Source organism: Anopheles bellator, chromosome 2 (genome assembly GCF_943735745.2).
Source record: "Anopheles bellator chromosome 2, idAnoBellAS_SP24_06.2, whole genome shotgun sequence".
NCBI classification, from domain to species: domain Eukaryota; kingdom Metazoa; phylum Arthropoda; class Insecta; order Diptera; family Culicidae; genus Anopheles; species Anopheles bellator.
Window position 1 is genome coordinate 83,450,187 of NC_071286.1, and position 11,321 is coordinate 83,461,507.

General features: G+C 50.7%; 1 protein-coding gene across 3 annotated transcripts in view; it reads left to right on the top strand.

Moving 5' to 3' along the window:
- The first annotated feature begins 134 nt into the window (after nt 1-134).
- Nucleotides 135-11,321, top strand: part of LOC131212142 (sodium/potassium-transporting ATPase subunit beta-2) — a 19,089-nt gene continuing 7,902 nt past the window's right edge. The window contains exons 1-7 of one of the 3 annotated variants that reach the window (XM_058205892.1): nt 135-233; nt 2,224-2,618; nt 9,143-9,283; nt 9,366-9,488; nt 9,563-9,726; nt 9,793-9,903; nt 9,970-10,138. In XM_058205892.1, the coding sequence (XP_058061875.1) occupies nt 2,489-2,618; nt 9,143-9,283; nt 9,366-9,488; nt 9,563-9,726; nt 9,793-9,903; nt 9,970-10,138 (838 nt within the window). In that variant the 5' untranslated portion in view covers nt 135-233; nt 2,224-2,488. Of the gene's footprint in view, nt 234-1,095; nt 1,164-1,409; nt 1,428-2,223; nt 2,619-9,142; nt 9,284-9,365; nt 9,489-9,562; nt 9,727-9,792; nt 9,904-9,969; nt 10,139-11,321 lie in introns of those variants that run through there. The other 2 variants (XM_058205893.1, XM_058205894.1) reach the window with 2 other exon arrangements.

The following is an 11,321-nucleotide window of genomic DNA, read 5'->3' on the forward strand; positions in this document are numbered from 1 at the left end:
CGGAGAAAGAGCACCGATTCGGTGAGATCCCGGGAACACCCCCACCACCCCGGTGGAGAGCGAGAAAGGGCTTCGTGTCGCTTCTCTTTTCTGGCCCCGGAGGAGCCCAGTAGTCCTGCGGAGCCGTCGGAAAGACCACTCGCTTGGAGTACTCGGTTCTATGTGGTCATAGTACGAGGCTAGGTTCTGTCCTGAGTGCGTCGGCCTGGTGGAAAAATTGGTGCTCTTAGTTGGTAAAGGTTGGGATAAGGAGGATTCAAAGTGTGTATGATCCGAAGCGAAAAGGACAGTTTGTGGTCGTCGCAAGTGGCATCGCTCCGGGTCTCTACCGCAAGACTTCAATCCGTAGGACGAGTTGGGTGATACAGTTCGAAAGGAAAAAAATGGAAGGGATACCATATCGATCCTCCCGATTGGCTTCGATGCTTCGGGTTCCAGTGAAGCTGACTGCGGACAGTTGCCAGTGTGCCTAGTGTGTGCCAGCTAAGGACGAACTCCTGGATTGGGTCACCATTTCGCTGGGAGTCACTTTTTTCCTATTTTCGTTCCCATCGCTCCTGGAGGCTCCGCTGGTGATGGCACTGCAGCCAGCAGGCCCATCCGCCGCATCCGCCAGTCTGGCTCCCGTTCGTCTGCGATGCTCCGTCTCCTTTCGGTGGCCGACTTTTCACCCTTGTCCTGGTGTCCTCCAAAACTTTGGTAGGGCGCTGTGCATCTCGCTCGCACCTGCACATCGGTGGCATGTCCTTGTGCTGCTGGTGCCACTGGTGCTCTGGACACACCACATCTCTGCAGAGCCGATCGAAAGTGGCGGACATGCGCACGGACGGATTGCGCGAATTTTTCCAAAGCATTTCCCGACCACTCGGCTCACGCTGAGCGCATACAGGATGTTGCTCTCTCTTTCTCTCTTTCTCTCTCTCTCTCTCTCTCGCTTTCAATGGCTAGAAGCGCGGAATCTCTCCAGCCAACAACGGTGGAGAGAGTGCGAGAGAGCGCGAGAGTGAGTGAGCGTGCGAGAGATCGGCACTCACTCTCCCGCGAAGACTCAGTTCGCGGTTGCGGACGGTGGATAAATATCCATAGGCGGCCGAGGACGGTAGCAACTCGTTCTCAGAAGTGTGATCGGTTCAGTTGTGGCGAGTGTAGCGTTGGTCTTGGCGGTAGGTTGAACGCGCGCATCCCAAAGTGTCCCCAGAGTGTCCCCAGTGGCCGGTGGCACAAAGGCTGCTAGGACTTGGATTCTTCAATTTCTAAATCCTGATAAAGGAGTGATACTTTGGTGACTTATGCTGTGCTAATGCGCTGTATGCGTGTAATGCAGACGCCTACTTGATTGCTAAGCACGCTGCGAGCCGAGTGCGGATAGTGAACCCCAAACCGTTGTCAACCGAGCGCCGTAGGGATCTGCAAGGATACCCCTGTTGGTGTGTGTATGTGTGTTGGACAGAGAGAAAGAGAGAGAGAGAGAGTACTTTTTCCGAGACGGAGACGGAGTATCCATAGAAAAAGCATTAGTACGGAGAGAACGAGACAGAATGGAAGAGAGAGCGAGAGAGAGAGAGAGAGAGAGAGAGTTGATGGGGAACCAAGATGGGAAAATCGCGAACATCGGCGAGCACATGACAGGGATCGATACCGTTCCGAAGGGAAAAGAGTTGAGTAACTTTTAAGGGGGCCGTTGCAGTCGCGAGCCCCGAACCCCCGAAGGACCTCCCCGGTGGGTTCGATTTTCTTTCCCTAACTGTCGACCCACCATGTGCTGTGCCCCGTGGGGGGGGAAAATGGGAATTTGAGACACACTCATACACATGCAGAAAGAGGGAAGGATGGTCGGGGGGAGCGCGAAAAGTATGATACGACGAAGACGTGCGCTCGCGCACACTGGACGCGTGATGGTTACATAAAAAAAGGGACGAGGACTCCGTGGCCGGGGGGAGAGGGGCGGTGGGGCATAAGTCTCACGGCCACCGCACGGGGGGCAGTCGCTCGCAAGTCGTCGCCCGGTCCAAGTGTTGGGCATTTCAGGTTTCACGCGCTGCCAAGCAACCCGACGGACCTCCGGAGACGTGCCTCGTAGTAGGCCACCCAAGTGCTTTACTAATTTCTGCCTTTCTTACTCACCTTCCTGCGTGCGTGCGTGTGCGCGTGCATGTGTGCGTCTGTGACCTGTGACCTATTCCCGCCGTCGATCAAACGGCGCCCGGACACACCGCACCGCAGTTGGATTAGCTGTGGTGCTGGGGGAACGAGCTTGCTGAGTGGATGCTGCTAGGTGACCACCGGAAGGAAGCGGAAGCGGAAGTGACAAAGTGCATCGCGTCTGAAGTGTGCGTCGTGCTCGTGCGTGCGTCCGTGCGTGCGACGAAAGAAGGCTGATCGATCGTCAGTAATCCACCCGACGGGGCTGGTCTGTCACGGAGCAGAGCGTTTTGGGAGAGGCTAGAGAACACTGCCAGCAGCGGTAACAGCATTTTAAGGAGCAACCATGGCCGACAAAAAGGTAGCAGAACAGTACTATGCCCCGCCGCCCAAGCTGGGCAAATGGGATGGCTTCAAGACGTTCATGTGGAACAGCGAAACCAGCCAATGCCTTGGCCGCACCGGATCCAGCTGGGGTAAGTTCGCCATGTCCGACCGTTTCTAGTCCTTCACCCGATGGTGGTGGGGCCGATGAGGTAACGTGCTCCAGATTTGGCAGCTCCTGTCAGCCTCCATGTTGGATTCCCACCATCCCCACCATCCTGGCCCCCACGAGTTACGTGTGCAACGGTGGGTACCGGAGTGCATACCCGTGGCAGCAGCAGCGCCATCAAGTGGCTTTCCTTGTTACTAAAATGTGAAGCAAAAAACACAACGGAAACGCTCTGCCGCTCCGAAAAGGAGGACGCCAGCAGGAAGTGTCAGAGAGTTGGCGTGTGCCTGAGAGAGAGAGAGAGAGAACGCGAGAGAGAGGCAAAGAAATGGGAGAGACGAGTGAGTTCGCTCTGCTCACTTTTTCACTCACCTGTTTTCTCGCCACTGGAACCGATTCGGAACCAACGATCGAACGTCGTCTGGTTACATAAATTTTAACTTTCTTCGGTCGGTTCACACGATTGTACTTGGCAGGGCACCAGGAATTCGAGGGCTTGGGCGATTTTCCTAATTCGCCCTGTGGAATCCATCGAGGTTCGGGTTCGAACGCATGAAAATGGGCACAAAGGAACTTTACGAGCCTAGCCTGTGATTTGTGGCCAATCAATACAGACGCAACGGGAAGGGTGTGTGTTTGTCACGCCTACGTATCCTAGTTTGCCGCTGCTCGAACGATTTTTAGTGGGCATTTTAATTTCATCTTCGTGGCACAAATCGCTCACTCACAAAAACCCAACCGCAGGACTTCAAACGGTGCTTACGCAACCGAAAGGCTGTTTCACAGGCCAAATGTGTCTGCTGAATGGCTATGGGCTAATGATTTTACTGGCGTTGAGAAAAGATTAAATATATTGTTAGGGGCCGAGCCATTCTCGATTCCCCAAGGCATTCGATCGAATGGCTAGTGCTTCTTCGCTCCTAGTATTTTACTTCCACTGCACCTATGATGTCTGTGGCGCACGGTGTCGTTATGTAACCAGCTCCTTCGCAGTCGCAGACATCTGACCTCTAGCGGTACAGGAAAACACACATACACCACCGGGCGCTCGTCCTGTCGGTACCGCCGTCCATACTGCTGTAATGATGGTACATCGCCGTCCTGTTCGTCTCCGGTTACCGGAAGGCGAAGGGCCGTGGAAAGTGTAATGCAGTTTTCATCGTTTCCTGCTGAAGCGGAACACGCCAACGCGAAGTATGAATTGGGGGTGACGGTCCTTTCGAGGTTTGCCCACCGACCGGGGGGGTTGAGCATTACATAAGTTTTGGAAACAAAGTGCTAGTCAGGGACTGCCCTAGCCATTCGCTCAGGCTAATGAGTTTGGAAAAATTCTCGGGCCCGAAAAACATGGTCCCACGTCCCACTGGCGGCGGGCTGGCGACAAGTTTCGATCGATCCACGATCGGTTCGCAGAACTGGATCGCGCTAGCTTCAGATGGGTGCACCGTCCGCTTCGCAAACATATTTGTTATTTAAATTGGAGTGAATTGAATTTCAATGCTACGGCCCACCGGGGTGCTGGACGCGGGTCCAATTCATTGATGGGGGGTCTACATTACTGCCGAATGCCGGCTGGGGAAATTGTTTAATCAATTTGTGTACTGCTCTGCGACGATGAATGAAAAAGCCTTCTTCATTTAATACAACTTCTTTTTGCGATTGCTGTACTATATTTTTGTACATGGTTCATAAACTTCACAATTATGTCACAATGGCCCTATGTTTACACAACGATATGCATAAATCCCCGGTAGACACGAGCGGACCCCGTTTCGCTCTCGAGTGCTTCGCACAGGCGAAGCACTCGTAGAGGCAACGATTGAGTTACGAATCCAATTAAGCACCGATCGATAAAGTCGACTTCATGCCTCACGCGAACTCGTTAATCTCCACTCGAGCGGTGTGCCACATCAATTCGTACCTACACCTAGCCTTGCTCGTCAAGGAACCACTTTCCGTCCACTTCTTCCGTTCTCGCGATGGTATCTCCTCACGCTCGCCTTGCCATACTTTTTGCTGACCCCAGCACAGGGCAGGGCGATAGGGCAGGAAAAACCGATGAACGAACGAAAGCAATTGCTAAATATAATACTTCATAAACTTGCCTTCCGCCAACGAGCGAAAGACGCTCTCAATGCCGTCACACCTTAAACGGCGAAAGTTCACCGACGCCGGCGTGTCCAGTCGAGCGTGGCTCCTGGCGCTCTAGCACGGCCAAGTTTGGTGCGCCTGCGCTTTCCCTACCCCTATAAATAACCACTTTGGCGATCGGCAAGTTCAGCAGCGATCCAGAACGTGGCGTGGCCATGGATGCCTCACCTGCAAACATTCCTGCTCTCTGATCTGACTCTGATCGCCGGTGGTCAATACAGAAACCGGTTCGCGCACGGGAGTCACCGGGCGCTGGCAGAAAAAGCCCGGCGGGATTTCCGTGCTCCCAGCCCCGTGTCTGAAGCGTGCAATTAATGCTTATGCCAGTTTGTTCAGCGGAAAGTACATACACCTGAGATCGAGATTAGATCCACTTTCGATGCCCCGTGGAACCATCACTGACCGGTTGTATCGGGAAGGTTCCCAAGAGTGTTTGTTTTTATGCCAATTTCGTTTTGCCACAACTTGTTTCCCTCACCGCAGCCGGCTAGAGCCGGGTGTGTAATGAGGCATTAGTGTGGTCTTGGTTCTTTCCACACGATCGCACATAGCGAGTGAGTTTCTAATGCCCCAGACGCTGGTGGACAACAAAGTTATAAAAATAACGCTCGGGCGTCTCAACGCTTAGAACCTTCCAGTCCCTCATCGATGTCCGACCAGACTCGTGACGTGACCCATAAGCGATCCCCATGGAGCGTTGGTGTTTGTGCTGAAACTATATTTAAACCGATCGTTAAAATATTGGGGAAAACCTACTGAGCAAGAACGCCCAGCATAGGGTGATCCATCTAGCGTTTGGATACCGAAAAAGGGGGCGCAAAACATCGATTGTAGCTCTCGGCTGTATGGCACGTAGAGCCATCCTGTAGAAACCAAAATATCGTTCAAGTTTTTAGCTTCACTTTCGCCGAAGAACCAATCAGCCAAGATTTCGTGGTAAGGTCCGCCGTCTTTTGCAAGACGCGTGGGTTTCCCGAGCCCAAAATACGACAATTCTGCTTATCACCACCGAGGTGGAAATGAGAAATAAATTTTAATGTTTCCCAATTTTCTGCACGCGTTCACATTCCGTAAACGTCAAATGCGTTTCAAAAGTCAAGTGATGGGTAGTTTAAAATTCAAATACTTGATGCATCACCCTATAGTTCCGTTAAAACGGGTTGCCCAATAGAGAGAAGTTGCAAGAGAATCGAAAACCTTGGTTAGCCTGTCAGTGTGGTTGTGTGCACGTCCCTGACACTGACGATTGGGTGGGGGTGATCTGGGAGTCGTGCCTGGCATTTGCCAGATCAGCTAAACACGTTCTTTATTTGCGTGGCATTGACGGCCGCGACTTGGGGCACTCGAATCTTTGGGCGAATGGGAACCGTTTTTATGTTTACGCAAACATTTCACAGTTTGTCTTTGCCCGGTGCAGGAGAAACTGGATACTGGCTTTTATCGGAAGTGGCAACATCTTGGTTGACATACACTCCGTTGACTGGCGGGGCAAAGTCTAACGCTAAAATGCAAAACATTGCAATATGAATAACGGGAACCATGGTTGACGATGCGATAAATTCCCGGTCCGAGGATCCGGATTCGGTGAGTAACCGTCGTCGGAGTCGTATTTGTTCAGCCCCCTGACAACCCCGTATAGATAACGTTCGGTGTTCGCCAGCTACCCTAAAACAAACAATTTATCTAGTTGCGTCGTGGGGAGCTGAAGTGGCCAATCGATGGCTGTTGGATAGCCGTGGAAGGCAGCGGTCGTGGGCAGCTGCTGATAAACGTGGCCTCCGCCGACGAGCAACATGCCGTTAATGAATTCGGTGGCCTCATTCGTCATTCGACTGCTGGTGGTGGTGGTGGCTACTGGTCCCATTTCTCCCCAAAGTTTGCGAAAGTATTATCAGAAACTCGTTGACAAGCATGTTTTGGGTCGTTTGGTGACACTCGCTTTTTACGTGCGCGCCGTAGCAGGCTGTGCCATCTGTTTTACGATGGGCACCAGCCTTTTTGCTGACGTTAAAGACAAACAATCTGACAGTGCAGCAAAGACATTCTGCCCTGAGCGCAGTAGACACTGGCACACTGCACCATTTAGTCATTCCGAAGTGAAGTGACTCAGGACCGAAGTTATTGCTACAGAAATATAACCATTTCGTTGAGGTCAAGTACGTCACACTCTTACCGGAATTTGAACGGTCTCCGCGCTTCCGGTGGAATATCAGGAGTTTCTTTTTATAGACTCTCGAGCATGCCCGAGGACAACCGAATATTGATCGATCAGCGTTTGGGCGTCGTCGGGGAGCGAGAAAACTACATATCGCGTGACCAGGTCGCATGTGACCTGAGACCGCGATAGAGCATGCTGGCGCACGAAGTATGACATCCTTGAGTTTTACGACCCGCTGTTTGCAGTTCGGTTAGCGCGACTATGACGAGTTGTTCACACGATCGAACGCTGCAACCATATTGCCTATTGCCTATTACATTGAACAGTGGCACCCATGGCCCATGGTCCGTCCCGGGAATGTCTCAATTCCGTTGCTTCGAGGTTGAGATAGGAGGTCACATAGGCAAACGGTTCTCAAACGGGCAATAAAAAACTTGGGCCGGGTTTAATTAATTGTGTGTAGCAGCAATCAATAAGCATTAATTTCAATTGATCCCCATGTGATACGGAGAAGGCCTGCTTGCGGCCACTTTTCAATTATCGATCCACCCGCCGTTGCCGTTAAGGAACAACAACTTGGAGCTTGCCTTGAAGTCGTAATTCCTAGCGCTTGGCTTTGATCTAGAACATAACTCAGCTCTGAACTCAGCCCGAAGCTTGTCACTGAGGCCCGTTCGGAAAGATTGATGTGTAGCGAATGATCCTAGTATGCTGTGGTGCCGGCAATTTGTCATCTCGTTTTGCTACGTTACTGAATTGTTCTATCGTTGGGCCGTAATGTGTTCTGTGATCACCGCGATGTCTCCGTAGGCTTTGCACCTTAGAATCCCCTCCAAACAGGGGCTTCACCTGAACGGCATCGTTTTAGCACCAGCACGCCCATCAGTGAAGCAGAACTACATCTCCGGCACGTGCGGTTGTAATTGCTTGGAAAAAACACGAAACGGCACCGACAAGTTGTGTCGCAGGCTGTGAACGTGGAAGACGTTCGCGTCCGACGACGACGGCTCGTGAAGTTACCCCCGGTACGCTAACGAAAACCCCCCGGGACAGAGTGTTGGGTGCACCGCTTATTAACATCGTTCACTAGCCGGCTGACAGCTGTACTACCGCCGGGAGTCAGCTTTCGTTTGACCTTCGCGGCCAACGAGATTCTATTTAGTGCACTGAATCTCGCACGAGTCAGCAGTCACCCAAGTAACGAGGGCGCCTAACACTTGGCCGACGCATTCATGTCTGTAATTGCCCGCACGGCGTGTGTTAATTGTTGAACAACGATTGACGGTTATATCTTGCTGATGAGAATTGATATTTTGGACAGGGCTGACTGCGCCTCAGGCCGCGGGTTTGCATTTGACGTCTGATGTTGAAGAAATCGTTAACGTCCCAACGCGCTAGTGGGTACGACTTCAAGGTCAAACAAGTCTCGTACACGGTGCTCCTTTCCTTACAGCTATCTGATGTGCCGCTAGGCGTGATTAGCGTGAAAGGGGTTGGCCAACTTGCCCACAGCTTACAGACGTCACTGGGCAGCGTAGTGTCAGTGTAGTAGCGATTCAATTTTCGCATTCTTCGCAGCCTCTTTTTGTAGTTCCGCCTCCGGCGGGGTGAATATGTTCTATTCACAATGTGCGCCACATGCTCTCCGTGCATATAGACAGCTGAATAGGCAGCGAATGGCAGCGACAGTGACTGTTGCACGTTTCTCGTTTGCATATTCAGCAAACAAGCCTGCAGCTGTCTGCCACCCGTTTGCCATAAGTCCTTTTTAACCTGGGCTCCATGGCCGCGGGCTGCGCTTGAGATTCACCAGGACGTGTATTCAATACTATAAGAGAAAGAAAGAGAGAGTGGGCGAGACAGAGAGCGAAAGATCTGCTAAAATTATAATACTTTTCAATTATGGACCGTTCGGATTACATAAAGCAATGAACAGACTTGCTGACGTGCTGCAAACACAAATTCTTGACGTCGTCGTACATGAGATTTCACAATAAGTGTAAACGGCTTGTCACATGTCGCATCTGCGGCTGTTCAGGCCCTCATTTTCGGTGCTCGATGGTGAACCGCTATTTATAGCACATCTGATAAACTAATGGCTGTTTTTCTGTTCGTGGAACGTACGTCATCGGGTAGCGTGTCAACAATAATGAAGCCCATCATTAATTTTAATGCATCATTTTCCTCTCTCTTTGCAGCGAAAATTCTTTTCTTCTATCTATGCTTTTATGCTGCCCTTGTCGGATTTTTCGCTGCAATGTTGGCCGTCTTCTGGCAAACACTAGACATGAATATACCCAAATTTCAGCTCGATAGCTCGTTGATCGGATCGAATCCAGGTAAGGAAGCCGCGCACCCGCCACTCGGTGGCAGTCGTTACAGGTTGCCAATTAAATGTCGATACGATTGTTTCGCTGCCAGGATTGGGTTTCCGACCGACACCACCAGAGTATCAGAACGTGGAGAGCTCGTTAATCTGGTACAAAGCTTCCGACAATGGAAACGTCGAAATCTGGACCAAGCTGATCGATGAGTTTTTGATGCGTAAGATATCCCGCAACGGTTGGCTGCGGTTCATATTGGTTCCTTACCAGACCCGTCGTCTCTTGTCTTTACAGCTTACACACAAGAAGAAGATAACCGCGTCGACTGCTCATTCGACAACCCACCACCGGAGGGCAAGGTTTGCAAAGTTCCTATGACTAACTGGTCCCCGTGTGTCAAGGAAAATCGATACAATTTCAAAAAGAAGAGCCCATGCATATTCCTGAAGCTGAACAAGGTACTGTTAGGATTGGATTATCGCGATGCTTCAGTGTCCTAACAAATTCCATTCCGTTCGTTTCAGATCTACAACTGGGTTCCGGACATGTACAACACTTCGAACAATTTGCCAGACAACATGCCCGATGATCTGAAGGAGCACATCCGCGGAGAGGAAGCTCGTGGAAATAAAAACGTAAGTGAGGCCATCGGTTGAAGCTTTGTCCGCGCAATCGTCTATAGCGAACGTTCTGTCTTGTAGACCAACGTGGTTTGGGTATCTTGTTCCGGTGAAAATCCCGCTGATAACGAGCACATTGGAGCGATCCAGTACATCCCACGCCGTGGGTTCCCCGGATACTTCTTCCCGTACAAGAACGTTGATAACTACCTGCCACCCGTAGTGGCGGTCTATTTCGAAAAACCAAAGAGTAAGTACCGGAATGCCATGCTGATAGTACGAAATTTGATCGATTCTTTATTATCTGTATTCAGTATTTGTAGACAAATTGGGCCAAAAGAATTGATTTTATAATATCTTAGTAAAAAAACTGTCGAGCGCGTTTGTAAATAATGTTTCTTTCTGTCGCTTTGTCGCTCTTTCTAATGTTGCCAAACGAGGCCTTCCTTGGTTTCGGGAGAAGTATTGAGAAACTAGGAAACAATATCATTGGCGCTTTAGGGGTGCTGCTTAGAGCGATAGTATTCACACGACGAGTTGTAGTGACACGGCTAACCAGACTATTGCTGGAAGGGCCAAACACTACATACGTTGTCCGTTGTGTTCTGAACGGAGTAAGAGTTATCGATGGAAGCGTAACCGATGTTGATAAGGACGTGGATGAAGACAACGTAGTCTTTGAGGATGACGGTGATGCAGTCGTTGTAGTGCTACTGGTAGAAGTAGATGATGTAGATCTAGATGTGGATGCTGACGAAGATATTGTAGGAAAGGTGAAAGACGTTTGCGATGGCGCAGTGCTCGAGGACATCGATACAGAAGACGACGAGGAGGAAATAGTTGATGCACTGCTTGATCGCATTGTCGAGGAACCGGTTGTTGTTGTAACAGGAACAGTTGATTCAGTGCTCGAGGACATCGGTGTAGAAGACGACGAGGAGGAACCAGTTGATGCACTGCTCGATTGCATTGTCGTAGAACCGGTTGTTGTTGTAGCAGGAACAGTTGATTCAGTGCTCGAGGACATCGGTGTAGAAGACGACGAGGAGGAAATAGTAGATGCACTGCTCGATTGCATTGTTGAAGAAGCGGTTGTTGTTGAAGTAGGAACAGTTGATTCAGTGCTCGAGGACATCGGTGTAGAAGACGACGAGGAGGAAACAGTTGATGCACTGCTCGATTGCATTGTCGTAGAACCGGTTGTTGTTGTAGCAGGAACAGTTGATTCAGTGCTCGAGGACATCGGTGTAGAAGACGACGAGGAGGAAATAGTAGATGCACTGCTCGATTGCATTGTCGTAGAACCAGTTGTTGTTGTAGCAGGAACAGTTGATTCAGTGCTCGAGGACATCGGTATAGAAGACGACGAGGAGGAAACAGTAGATGCACTGCTCGATTGCATTGTTGAAGAAGCGGTTGTTGTTGAAGTAGGA